At 30.4% G+C, this 15,116-nt stretch overlaps 1 protein-coding gene across 1 annotated transcript; it reads left to right on the forward strand.

The window, feature by feature from the left end:
• Window positions 1-8,197: 8,197 nt before the first annotated feature.
• On the forward strand, window positions 8,198-13,287 carry LOC102603514 (probable beta-D-xylosidase 2). Its single transcript, XM_006349136.2, has 5 exons — window positions 8,198-8,665; window positions 10,753-11,034; window positions 11,116-11,734; window positions 11,913-12,326; window positions 12,501-13,287. Exons 1-5 carry the CDS (start codon window positions 8,258-8,260, stop codon window positions 13,100-13,102), a joined length of 2,325 nt encoding a protein of 774 aa, XP_006349198.1. The 5' UTR covers window positions 8,198-8,257; the 3' UTR covers window positions 13,103-13,287.
• The last annotated feature ends 1,829 nt before the right edge of the window (window positions 13,288-15,116 follow it).

Genomic DNA, 15,116 nt, shown 5'->3' on the forward strand with positions numbered 1-15,116 from the left:
GCAACGGATTACTCTCTACTTTGTTAATCCATTATTCAGATTCAATCGTTCTAGACTTATGTTTACTTTCTTTTATTTTGGGCATCGCCTATTCTAGAATTTTAAATGTTTTGGTACTTTGACTTTCAGGTTCTAGGAAGTTTATTTCGCATTTGTTTCAATTGTCCGATTGAGTTTATGGGAATTCATTCATTTAAATGTTTTAAGACGTTTTCCTAGTGTTTTTTTATTTATTTATCATTGCTTGGTTCTAAAATGATTTAATGGGTTAGTTGAGGTCGGTAGTTAGTTCTCCCAACAGATGATTAGTGTGGGTGCCAGTCACGGTGGGTCAAAGTTATAACAACGAGAGTCCTATTATCCTTCTAAATTTATTTATTTTAAAACATAATTATTTACAATAATTATGAGAAGGTCCTATTATCCCATAAATCTATTTTTTACGTATTGATTAAACCTATGAAATATTTTGGTCTAATTTATTTGTTGACTAAGTGTAATTTTCAATTATTGCAATTGTTTTAATGTAGTTTTGTGATTTTTTAAAATTTAATTTCGACTGTGATTTTGATTTAGTTTTTATGCATTTTGATCCACTGAATTGAATAAGAACGATAACTTGTAAATTTTTATATATCAAAAAAATAAAATAAAAAGTTGCGAGAAATCTTAATTTTACAAGAATGATAGATTCATAAATGAAGAAAATAATTTTATAGTTTAACTATGCAATAACACTATTTTAATAGATATAACAAGTTAAACAAAAAATATCGTGCATTGTTGATCTAGAAAGATCATTTGCTTTATAATTTCAAATTTTTTGCATTAAAATTTATTAAAATAAAATCTAGAAGGTCAAAAAAATAGTTAATTTTTTCATTAAATGATAAAATCCAGAAAGTAAATATTTAATTTTTTTGAATCATTTAGAATTTAATATAAATTGCCAGTGTAATTAATTACTAAATCATTAATTAAATTGTGTTAATTTCATTATAGCTATATATATTGAAAGCTTAAATTAGTAATTTAACATTCACTAAAATTAAAAAGAATTTGCAGAAAAAATAGTGAGAATGAGCAATTTTGGAGCTAACCCAAATGATGAGCTTTCCTTCTACAAGATTGTTTTGGATCCTCAGATGGAAGAACTGGTAATGTTGCATTCTTAATTCTAGAAGGACTATTAATTTTTTTTTGCTTTTATATCTATTTTCATAAATTTAAATTGTCTGAAAATATTTTTATTTTTTTATTCAAATTGACAACATGCTTTTTCATGTTTGTTTGATTTTACTCATGTATGTACATGTATGAATATCTCTGTTGACTGGTGGTAACTTCAATCTATTAAAATCGTTAAGAATTAACTCTACTTTAGTATTAGTTTTAGATCTACAAATTTTATTGAGAGTGAGTAGTGAGTAGTTTCAATTAACTTTTTTAGATCTACAAATTTTATTTATTAAATTTCAATCGTTAGTGGAGATAAATTTATTTTTTTATTTTTAGATCTAGACAACGTGTTTACTTTCATGTTTGTTTGATATTATTCATGAATTACACAAGTGTAGCTATATGTGTTGACGGATGATAACTTGAATTTACTTAAATCGTTAAGAATTAATTATCAATATTAATTTTAGATCTATAAATTTTATCGAGAGAGAACATTTTTACTTATTTCTTTTAGATCTATAACTTTTTTATACATTTAAATGTTAAAGAATATGCTTTCGTTCTCTCTTCTAGGCTAGGCTATGGATTTTTAAATCTAACCCTATATAAATAAATGACTCACACCTTAAAGTATAGAAATTATATCAAATGATCATTCAATTTTTTATTCAACCTTATAGAATTAAGAATTAAGATTGCTCCTCTTAATTAGAAAAAAGAATGAATTGGTCTTTTCTTTTTGTTCACTCAAGGAATATAAATGAGAAAGACGTCGAAAAATTATTCTTTGTCTAGAAATATACAGATTTTAATGTCCAATATTTCATAATTAATTCACAAATTACATATGTATAGATATTTGTGATAGGTGATAACATGACTCAGTTTTTTTTTTATTAACATGAATCAGTTTAAATTGTTAATAGTTAATTTTTATTAATATTAATTTAAATTTATAAATCTTATCAAGGGTAACCACTTTCATTATTTCTTATACATGCATACCGTGTGTTCCTTATAACTTGCTTGATCTTACTCAATGATTACACATAAGAGTCACCTCTTTTTATTGTTAATTTTAAATCTATAAGTCTTATCATATACTACTATTTAGAGGCAAACATTTCTTTATAAATCGAACTTTTATTTATTTATTTATTTTTATATCGATAACTTGTTTTCAAATATAAATTGTCAATGAGTAAACATTTTCATTTATTTACACATAGCCTCCAAACAACATGCTACTCACATGCTTGTTTGATCTTATTCATTTATTACATGTGTAAATATTTTTGTTATTAGGCAGAGTTGAGATTTGAACTACTCATCTTAATTAGATTCTGAATTGTCAATTATTTTATTTGTTATTTTAGACCTTAATTTTTTTATCAAATAATATCTAAAGAGTAAACACATTTACAACATGCTCTTCATATGTTATCATGCATTTTCAAAAAAAATTACTATGCTCAATTATTGGACATTATATTATGTTGATATGATAAATAGTGTTAAAACTCAAACACAAGAGCGTGTTTTTTTCTTATTGTAGAGAATTCCATCGAGTCTTGTGAAGCGTATAAAGGAAGAAGCAATGGGAGAAGTATTATTGCTTAAAGGTCGTGGTGGTGACAAGTGTTGGAACATAAAAATACGAGAGGATGGAAATGCGATGTTCTTCCATGGTGGTTGGAAGGAATTTGTGTTGGAGAATCATATTGAAATGGCTGAACTTCTATTTTTCAATTATGATGGAATGAACACATTTACTGTACGCATTTTCAACAAGAACGGATGGGAGAAATGATTGATATTGTTCGAGTTCGAGTGAAAACACTTTTTTGTCTTTCACCTATTAATGGTTAACGAGAGAATATGTGTTTAAAACTGTCAAAATTATGTGAGAGTGATAGTACTCATTCAAACATACATTTTCGTATTATTTACATTCTAAGCAATTTGAAGGTTTTATTATCTTCGTTAAACTTAATGTAGTTTAATTTGTTTTCACTTTTACTCATGTGTTGGTGCAATTTTCAGTTTAGTCTCTTTTCTTTTCTTTTTTGTGATAAATTATTGACCGTGATTTTGTTGGAGTTTTTCTAGTTCAATTTTGACTCAATCCTAACTCATTCTTGATAGATTCGACCAACAAAAAATTAAGAGGCAAACATCAGTTTTTCACTATTCAATTCAGCAAAGAAGTGGCTTAGGATTTTTTTAAAGAATATAATTTCACTTGAAGAGCCTCTTAATACTAGTGGGTCGGATCTAGCAAGAATGAGTTAGGGTTTGAATGATAAACTGAGTTAAAATTTAGTGAATATTCTAGTTGATAAGCTTTGGTAGCGAAATTAGTCTCATGTGGCTTGTCATATCATTGCTATTAATTCTTAAGGATATTTGTATGATCTCTTAAATTAACGCGCTCCAATTTTTCGATATTATTTTTATTTTACTTTGAAAACACAAACTATTTTCCTTGTAGCATCAGTCGCCAATCACGGTCACGGATGGCATCACAGTTTACAAGATTAACATTCTCTTTCTATATTGGTCAGACGCAGCAGGACTTTGATGCCCAAAAAGTATTAACTATATTTTATATAGTAATATAGAAAGGAGGGGATATCTAAGTGGCGATTTCATTTTTTTTATTTTTTTATTAAAAGGATTCGGAAAAATAAAAATATAATGTCGTAGATTTTAACTTAAAACTTCAAAGAAAATTTTGAACTTTGGTCTATCAAACCAACCTCTAGTCATATATTTAGAAAATTAAAATTTTATATACATAAAAAAAAATACATTCAATATATATTTATTTTTTTATCAGAAGGTTCGGATAAACCCCTCGCGATTTCGCCACGAGCATGATGACTAATTAAAAATGCAGTGAAGGAAGTGGTGGTACCTTCCCAAGAACACCAACTCCAACTTGTGAAATAAAAAAAAAACAGACTAGTGAGGATGTAGAAATATTGTCGTCCATAACCCTGCTACTATCCTATACCATTATCTAATATTAACAATAATATCAAACAAAAAAAAATAGATTCGACGCAATATCAGATAAAAGAAGCATATCAACTAAATGGAACTGCTACAATAATGATCGTATTTATTGCTAGCGTTTAATAGCGTTTTCAATGTATGTGTAATTAATACATGTATTCATAGTATATCTTGTTCAATATTATTGGGTGTGTAACTAATACAAAACAATTCCATAGTATATTATAATAATAAAGTTTATAAATATATGAAATAAATCTGATTAAAGACAACTATTCTTGAATATACCAATTCAAACTATGGATAAAAGAAATCACAAACATTATTTAAATTTATTACTATTATTCTTATACATTCTATCAAACACTCTCGATTGGTATTAACAAGTTCACTACCTTATTTAATATCATTCAAATTGTTATCAATTTACAATACTTTACTTTCCTTTTTTTTTCCTTAGAAAAGAAATATTTGAAAATAGTAGTGACAATGGGGTGGGGGTGGTAGCAATTGCCTGAGTGAAGCAATGGAACAATAATTGTATGTAGAAATAATTAGGCATGGGACCTTATATTGCTCTCTTCTGACCCCTACCCATTTTACATGTAATAATTAATCAACTCTTTTAAGCAAAGTTAACTAATATTGTTATATTCCTCCCTTCTCTTTAACGCAAGTTTGTTACAAATGTTTAATAACTCATCAAAGAGAGAGAGAACTTGATACAAATTTGAGATGGAAGCATGTTTAACTTTATACGTGTTTTGACCAAAAAATAAATACTAGAGTACTATTTTCATGAACTAGTTAGTTGATTCTCATATTTATTCACGAAAACATTCAAGTTTAAACTTAACGATTTCAATATTTACTTAATTCTCTTATTTATTCACTAAGACATTTAAGATTTAAACTTAACGATTTCAATATTTGTACTTATGAGTTATGGGGTAATTCCTTTTTGACAGCCACTCATGTGTTTACTTTCCCGTGACGACTTCAGAAATTAATGGTTTTTCTATAGAAATAGAAAATTGTAGGAGTACTTGTAAAATTAAATCTCATGATCATGATTTCTTAGCTGTCAAAACATTTTCTTTTTTAATAATTAAGCTGTTGAAAATTTTGAAGGAAACTAAGGCATAATTGCGTACATATATACATCTGACTTTCCATACATTTATGATTTATCAATAATATAAATAAATTTAAAAAGAAATATATATTTATATTTAACGAAATTTAATCCCAACCTTCAACTAAGTATTAACTATTAGTAAGTATTAACCATATAAAATATGTAGTGCAAGGACGACATCATATCAATTTAATAAAAAGTCTAAATTAAAGGTCACACGACACTACCCCAATTATCCCTTTTTAATTTATTTTTTTTAAAATGGGGTGGTGAAAGGGGAATACAATATGAGGAATCGAACCCTTACCAATAATGTGAGAGTTCAGGTAGTCATCTAACTAAACTACTACTCCCTCCGTTCCATAATAACTGATCACTTTCCATGTTGATACTTAAAAAGTCATAAATAAAATGATCAATTTGACTAATTTGCCCTTTATACATATTGATGGATATCAAGATAATTTATTATGACAATTGACATATGACATACAAAAGGTATAAGTACTCCAAAGTGGGTGAGAGCAAGAGTACAAAAGAGTAATTAAGTATTTAATGAACTCTTTGGAAAAATAAATTCTAGGAACTTTAATTTTATTTAAGTTTCCAAAGAAAAATTATAAGATCATTAAGCATGATGATGATACTCATTAATTATAGGGGTAAAATGAGAAAATTTTAATTAATTTTATCTTGATTTAGTAAGTGATCAAATAATTTGGAACAAATATTTTTAACAAGGTGATCTGTGTTTAGGCCTTTTGGGTGAATTTATAATTCAAATTTTATGAATTCAATAAAGATATTTAAACTCTATATATTTAAAGTTATAATTCATATCTATTATTTTGATATAATTATAATTTATGTTGTGCGTCGTAAATATTGAACTGAAATTAATCGAGTATGCTGAGTATGATCCTCGATATGCTAACTTATCCAGATCTTTATTTTATGTATTCTTGCTTCTCCTAGTGGCTCTGCATTTATTACATTGATTCCCTCTATAGTACATGAAGTACTTCAATTTATGTTATCATTTTATAATGAATTTGTTTCGTTAAAAAATAACGTTATAATATAATTGATAACAATCAATAATAACAAAATAACAATATAGATAAGATAATATATTAATTGCATACTTAAATTTGTCACTGGTTCAGTTATAATTATAACTCATTAAACACAAATTAATTTTTTTCAATTTTATCACTCAAATTAGAACTCAAACTTTTCCGGAGGAGGTAGTAACAAATATTAGTTGAAATTAACAATTAATGAGTATTTTTTTTATAAAATATAAAAAGTTTGGGGTAATTTTGAATTTTTTAAAATTCCCAAATATTAGAACTTTACTCAAATACTAATTGGGAACTTGACAAATATATTTGCCAATTTATATGACCAAACCTCACTTCCCAAATTTTTTACAATTTTTTCTCAAGTATTTTTGAGGCCAAACGGTTCCTTAATTTGCTCATGTTTGTTACTCTTTTCATTATAATTCATGTGACATAAATTGAAATTTTAAAAGATAACTCAAAAAAATTATCAAAAGATTTTATATGTCTTTTATAAATTGTTGATTATTGATCAAAGTTTTAAAATTTTAATTGTGTGACATAAATTGTGACGAAGGAAGTACTATATACATATTTGTATATCTCGTCAATCCATGATCTTTAATTCAACAATTATATTTCCTGCATTACCACTTGACCCTTGCCCCGCAACTGCCGCTTTAAATGTTTTAAAAAATTGTTTGAACCCACCTCAAAAATTGTCAAAGTTGATTCAATATCTACTATATATGTATATAAAAGATAATTCTAATTATATATAAGCAGTATAATTTTTCGGAGGTTCGAATGAACCCCTAGACCCTTACTAGTTCTGGCTCTATACACAACTTAAACCCGCACCCATCCCGCACCTTTAATTTGCCATTTCTAGTGCAGCATTGGTGATGATAATGGTAAGATAAGTAGTTTTGTAATAATAGCTAGGTGGTGGATGATGGAAGATGTTTAGTGACAGAGGGTGGTGGTAGTTGAACAAGTAAATTGAGATCCTAATTATGATCTAGATAGGAAAAAATAATTAAAAGGACTTTAATGTGTGTGTGTGTGTGCTAGTTATTAAAATTGGAAAGTATTCTGCGAGGCTATATATCAAAAGTGATTTAGTTAAATAATAGAGTACTAGTCCACATCCCTTGTTCAACAGTTCTTGCAAGTTGCAACCTCCAACTTGCAATGTTGAAAAAAGAAATATAAAATATCTTATCCTATGTATAAGATTCTTATAAACAGTGAAACAAAGCATTATGGGTATGATCTAATGGGTCATGAACCCTTCGATATATTTTTAAAGTAATGTGTATAGTTCCAATTACTCTGTTGCATTTTTATAACAATTGATTGATCCTAGCAAAAAAATTAGAAGCTATAAGACACAAGACCTTAATTAAGATGAAAGTGTTAGTTATACATTTAAATTATGCGTGAAGGTCGTATTATTCTTTTGAACTTATTATTTACCCCTTAAAACTATGTAGAAGTTGATATTCAAAAGTGTGCAACAACGTCATTCAATATGTAATCTTGACAATTAAATTGAGGGGGATAATATGACCTTGTATAATTCAAGTGCATAATAGACTGTCGCATAAATTAAGATATGTAACTGGCAATTTCATGTGAGTCATAAAATTTTATATACCACATTCAAAATATGCATCACCAATGCCCATATCCTCATGCATCATTAATTCCATAACCACTATCTAGCTAAGCCCAATACCCATGTCCTCAACAAACCAAAAACCTCTGTTCTATATAAACCCCTCTTTTTTTTTACATCCAAAGCTATCTCTCACACAATTGGAACAACAAATATTCCCTCTTCCCCACAAAAATGAGTGGAGGCTGCGGCATTGGCAAATCAACCTCCACTCTCTTCATTTTCCTTTTCGTATTTGTTTCTATTCAAGCAACTCGTCCCCCATTCGCCTGTGACCAAAAAGACAGAGCAACTAAAAATTTCCCCTTTTGTCAAACAAATTTGCCGATTGGAGACAGAGTAAGAGATCTCATTGGGCGATTGACATTACAAGAGAAAGTGAAATTGTTGGGGAACAATGCCGCAGCAGTGCCGAGGCTGGGTATTAAAGGGTACGAATGGTGGTCTGAAGCGCTTCATGGAGTTTCAAATGTAGGACCAGGGACTAAATTTGGGGGTGAATTTCCAGGAGCTACTAGTTTTCCGCAAGTTATAACGACTGCTGCTTCTTTTAATGCTTCATTGTGGGAAGAAATCGGACGGGTAAGAATTCAGATACTACTTAAAATGATGCCATTAGCTGTTGCTCTGTTTTATGTTCGTTGCACTAACAACATTGTCGAAAAAACTTGCACAATCTAAGCAATTATGTTAGTTAATACTATAATTATGGTTCACTAGCCGAATAAAATCACACATTGATAGTTAATACTCCCGTTGTCCTTAATTATTTGTCTACTTTTGAATTGACATAGTAAGTTTACTATTTGTCTCTATTAATTATGAAGTGGATGAATTAAAAATTTAAGATTTTAAAAAAGTTCTACCATTTTCAAAGTAATTAATTGAGGATATAATAGATAAAATTCTTTTGTCCATTCTTGATTTGTTAAAATGGACAAGTAATAAATGACAACTAAAAAAGAAAATATAAACAAATAATTAGGGACATAGGGAATAGAAAAACTATTTACAAGTAACGTACAGTTTCACTTTTCACTTTTACTTGTCATGAGAGTCAATTGGATTAATTTAACAAATTTGATTTGAAAACTATGCAAAAAATACTATTACTTCCAATCTTTCTTGTAATAATATAAAGAAAAGACTACACTGATCAAAGTTTATACCGTTTGAGTCTCAGAAAACGGAATGTATCAAGTAAAAATAAACAAATGGAGTAGTATTCTTAATGTGAGGACTTTTTTGTGAAAATCATACAAGCTTAACTGAATTTGGCCCAATAAATTTAAGTAGTTTCATCGATAAATATTTCATGGTGAACTATAAAATAGTACCAACCTACTAGCACAGATTAAACAGAGTGTAAAGATTATGTACAACTAATAAAAATCCAGCTAAGTATACTTTTGCAAAGTTAAGGATAATGTTTTTGTTACTTTCTCTATGGTGCTTTATAGCTCTTTACTATTTTTTGATTCTTGCGCCTGCATGGAATTGCTGAATATCGGCGGTGGCCATTTTTAAAATTTCAGATTTTGATATGTTTCAAATTATTTTGAAGTAAGGGACAGGTTCGTATCTGAATTAATTACAAATTTATTATTTTATGTAAATTATTTGTTACATATATAAAGCTAAAAAAACTATAATGCATCACAAAAGAATTAACCCTTTATCCTTTGATTATTAATCAAAGAGAATATAATGGGAGTAATTAAGCTAAGAGAAACAATTATTAAAGGTACATTTTGGTATAAAGTAGAGGTTAACTTTCTTGTGTGCAAGGCCAATCAAAGTTTAAGAAAAAGTTGGCAAGTGTGTTGAAGGGTCCCTCCCATTGGCCATAACTTATTGGACAGTGACTATATATAAGGGCATCAAACCAAGTTGCAATTTTTTCAGAATAGGCTCTGTTTTTTATGTAAGGTCACACCCCTTTATGAACTCCAAAACAATTTCTATTCTACTATAATTTAGCAGGCATTTTGGCCATAGGATTTGAAACCTGTATTCATTTATGAAATTTCCATAAAATTTTAGTTCATGATTTTAGATTCTTCAAAAAGGTAGGCTTTTAAATGATAAATGTGGTCCATTAATTTTTAGTTTGCAAAAGAAGATCCATCATTTTAAAAAAATTTTAAAAAAAAGAACGCACGCTTAACGTGAAGAGATTAGAAGTATATTCAAATATAGCTAGTTATTATTTTTATTATTGTTGATCAGTGAACCTTTGAAAAATTATGTGTACTTACTTAAAAGATTATAATAGCAAATATTTATTATAAAAGAACTATGGAGATATATGCAGTTTATTAATGGGATACCTATGGGCTATATAAGGATAAATTGTATAAAAATTGAAGAAGTTTTGATAGTTTTCACAAACGATGAAATTTTCATATTTATAAGAAAAGGGACATTTAAAAATTCAAATTGCGTGTACAAATAAAATTTCAATTTTCAATCAACCTGATTTCAAATCATAATTTAAAACCATTTCCAAATGGATCCTTAGGTTCATTCTCTCAAACTTCAATTTGAACAAATAAGAAATTTAAAAAAATACTAGTTTGGAAAGTATTCCAAGTTAAATATATAATTTCACCTCATAGATTTGTTATGGACTTATTAAATTGATAATTTTGTGATATGGTGGAATGCAGGTTGTATCAGATGAAGCAAGAGCAATGTACAATGGAGAAATGGGAGGTCTGACATATTGGAGCCCAAACGTGAACATTTTGCGAGATCCAAGGTGGGGAAGGGGACAGGAGACTCCCGGTGAAGATCCCGTCGTAGCTGCTGTATACGCCGAGCGTTATGTAAGAGGTTTACAAGGAAATGAAGAAGGTGACCGCCTCAAAGTAGCAGCATGTTGCAAGCACTATACAGCCTACGACCTCGATAACTGGAGCGGGGTCGATAGATTCCACTTTAACGCTAAGGTAAAATACATTGCGTTTATATTACTTTATGACAAGTCAAGCATATGTATAATTCATGCATATATATATGTGTAATAACAGGTTAGCAAGCAAGATATTGAAGATACATTTGATGTACCATTTAGAAGTTGTGTTAAAGAAGGTAAAGTGGCTAGTATTATGTGTTCATACAATCAAGTCAATGGCATACCAACTTGTGCTGATCCTGAACTTCTCCGTAAAACAATACGCGGTGGTTGGGGTCTCAACGGTTACATTGTCTCCGATTGTGACTCCGTTGGAGTGTTCTACGATAGCCAACACTACACATCGACGCCTGAGGAAGCTGCAGCTGCTGCTATTAAAGCGGGCCTGGATTTGGATTGTGGGCCTTTTTTGTCCCAACATACTGAGAATGCAGTGCATATTGGTATTCTTAAAGAAACTGCTATTGATACAAATTTAGCTAATACTGTTGCTGTTCAAATGAGGCTCGGGATGTTTGATGGAGAACCATCAGCCCAACAATATGGACATCTTGGCCCAAGAGATGTTTGCAGCCCATCCCATCAAGAACTCGCCGTTGAAGCTGCTAGACAGGGAATTGTTCTTCTTAAGAATCATGGACCTGCTCTTCCTCTTTCACCTCGACGCCATCGTACTGTTGCTGTTGTTGGACCGAATTCCGATGTTACTGTCACCATGATCGGAAATTACGCAGGTAAAAAATAATTTATTCTTTCATTAGAAACAGTTAAGGTTAGTGGCGGAGTCATAATTTTTCACTAAAATGTTTAACATCTACAATACATACATACAGCTCCGCCTCGGGTTAAGGCCATAATTTGCATATCTTTATATGAAAAAGAGGACTAATTGGGTTTTTTTTTAAAATATAGGTGTTGCATGTGGATACACAAGCCCATTACAAGGAATATCAAAGTATGCAAAGACCATTCATCAAAAAGGTTGCGGTGATGTGGCATGTACAGACGATAAATTATTTGCCGGAGCTGTAAATGCTGCACGTCAAGCAGACGCAACAGTGCTAGTAATGGGCCTAGACCAGTCTATTGAGGCTGAATTCAGAGATAGAACTGGACTGCTTTTGCCTGGTTTCCAACAAGAACTCATCTCCGAGGTATCGAAGGCCTCGAGAGGTCCTGTAGTATTGGTCCTTATGTCCGGAGGCCCAGTTGATGTTACATTTGCCAATAACGATCCTCGAATTGGTGGTATAGTGTGGGCTGGCTATCCTGGACAAGCCGGTGGTGCTGCCATTGCTGATGTCCTTTTTGGAGCCCATAATCCAGGTTAACTAACTAAACATTAACACAAAATTGGGCTTCTACTTATTTTGGACATGTTCCATTGTTGGGCCACTTTTTGTTATATGAATCATTTGTATTTATTTCGCTCTATTTAGGAATAGAGCGAAATAAATACAGTGTCACAAGTATATACTAATTGAATACGATTGCTTTCAGGTGGGAAGCTACCAATGACATGGTATCCACAAGAGTACCTAAAGAATTTACCAATGACAACAATGGACATGCGATCAAATTTAGCCAAAGGATACCCTGGTAGAACATACCGTTTTTACAAAGGTCCATTAGTATACCCATTCGGGCACGGACTAAGCTACACAAAATTCATAACCACAATTTTCGAAGCTCCAAAAACACTAGCCATTCCAATAGACGGACGCCATACGTCCAACAGCAGTACCATAACTAACAAATCAATCCGAGTAACACACACAAAATGCAGCAAACTATCAATTCAGATTCATATCGACGTGAAAAATGTAGGACCAAAGGATGGTTCACACACATTGCTCGTGTTTTCAAAGCCACCTGTTGATGTTTGGGTGCCACATAAACAATTGGTCGCATTTCAAAAAGTTTACGTACCAGCAAGATCGAAGCAACGTGTGGCGATAAATATTCATGTGTGCAAGTATTTGAGTGTAGTTGATAAGGCTGGTGTTCGAAGAATTTCAATAGGTGAACATAGTATTCACATTGGTGATGCTAAGCATTCCTTATCACTTCAAGCATCAGTTCTTGGAGTTATTAAATCTTGATGATTTATTTTCTTTGGGTAAATCTCTACGTAAAGATGTCTTTGCGTTTAATGGAGATTCTTTTTTCCCCTAATTATTCAACAAGGGGATAAGCAAAAATTAGATTTTATTAGATAAGAAGAAAGAAGATTGGGAAATTAATTGTAACTTTCAATTGAAAGAAATGGGTATTATCTATTACAACATTTCTATATTTCCCATATTTTCCTAAGCTCTGTTTCTGTATCATAAAATTCAAGAGCAACAATATAACCAAATTGATATTCAAACAAGGGCGATAAACAATTATAATTAGTGGCAACGCAGATTCTATTTAGTGTGTTTGGTATGAAGCAAATGTTTTCTTGGAAAATAAGTTGGTTTTTAACTTATTTTTACTGATAGTACCAAATTGTGAAAAGCACCTAAGGGTGAGGACAACAAAACCAATTCTCCCGAACCCGATATTCTGTTCATAATGTGTCACAAAATTTAGCAACTAGAAATAGTAGTAACACTTCAATAACTACACCTCTTTTACGAACAATAGTCTTGAGTTATATTTTTGGACAAGGAAATGTGTTATCAAATTTGAGCTTTGGAAATAAAGAAATGTAGATAGTGCTTTTCCTTTGAATAGGTTTTATGCGACACAAATTTAAATTAGTTGAGTCAGTGAATTCGACATATTAATGCTAAAAGAATACAGAGAAATGAAGGGAAGTTACAACTTATTGGAGTTTCGGGAACAAGAAAATTAAAAAATGACTTGTCAATCATCCATTATAGGCAGAAGCATATACACACTTTCTTATGTAATTTTAGCGTCCCGTTGACAAATCCGCTAAATATGTTTTATTTGTGCACACTCAAAGGGTAATAATAGAGGATGATTTTGTGGTTCCAAAGAAAACAAATCTCAAAGCCCGATAATCTATTAGAATAATAGATTAGATTAGGGATTTGGCAGAGAATTGCCCGAGAGCATAAACTTTGAATTTCGGATTCAACTCTACTTACGCTTCTACATTTAGATATAGTTGTAAATTAGGTATCTTCACATAAATAGCAGGACATATTTATTGAGTATTTACTTTTGCGAGTCGGTATACACTAATTAGACACATTATATATAGATTATTTTTATATATAGCAGTACTTTGGTGCGTAGTTACAAAACATAACGATAGTTTCACTAATTAAGAGGGGTAACGACAATTGGGAGAAGAAACGGATATATACAGGATTACACTAATGCCTCTTTTAAAGGAATCCACAATAAAAATTCATAATCTCACTATGTTATCATATTTTTTACAAAATATCGTTATGTATGGTAGAATTTAGGTTGTTATGTTTCTCTGATACGTATTCGCTAATTAGTTTTATGTGAACAATTAGTTAGGTTAATTCTTATTATAATTTTTAGTCTAGATACACCTTTTAAATAATGGGCTTCAAGTGGATCAAGTGTAGTTGGGCCATTTAGGCTATTCATGCCAACATTCTCGCCAGTAGCAAACCTTCGTGATCAAGTGTAGTTGAGCTATGAGTGTCATAGGCGGGTTGAGTTGAAATTAGAGATATAAAATGGGTTGAAATAGAAATGAGCAGCTTTCACATATAGCAAACATACAAATCACATTTGTATGTTATAGCTATAGTTTGCATAATTGCGCTCCTTAGCAAACATAAATATGTATATTTCGCTATACATATACAAAAGAAAGCAATTGTATAATCTGTTTCGGTATACATATACAAAAGATCAATTGTATAATCTATTTGTATAAAGCGAGAAAGAGAGAAAGACAAAAGAAAACTGGGCAGGGGAAGATTGTATTTGTATAATCATAAGTGTATAGGACGAAAATATATGCATTTGTATTTATATATACAATTTTCTCTCGCTTTATACAAACACAAACGCAATGTATACATTTGTGTTTGTATAAAGCTAGAGAGGCGAGTGAGAGTGGCGAGTGAGATCTGGGAGAGGGGAACGAAAATATATGTATATATACAATTTTCACGC

This window comes from Solanum tuberosum, unplaced genomic scaffold, assembly GCF_000226075.1.
Source record: "Solanum tuberosum cultivar DM 1-3 516 R44 unplaced genomic scaffold, SolTub_3.0 scf00104, whole genome shotgun sequence".
Taxonomy (NCBI): domain Eukaryota; kingdom Viridiplantae; phylum Streptophyta; class Magnoliopsida; order Solanales; family Solanaceae; genus Solanum; species Solanum tuberosum.

Coding starts and splice junctions, on each gene's coding strand:
- LOC102603514 (XM_006349136.2), top strand. CDS start 8,258: ATGAGTGGAGGCTGCGGCATTGGCAAATCAACCTCCACTCTCTTCATT. Junction 11,035..11,115: donor GATTCCACTTTAACGCTAAG/GTAAAATACATT, acceptor GTGTAATAACAG/GTTAGCAAGCAAGATATTGA. Junction 12,327..12,500: donor TTTTGGAGCCCATAATCCAG/GTTAACTAACTA, acceptor GATTGCTTTCAG/GTGGGAAGCTACCAATGACA.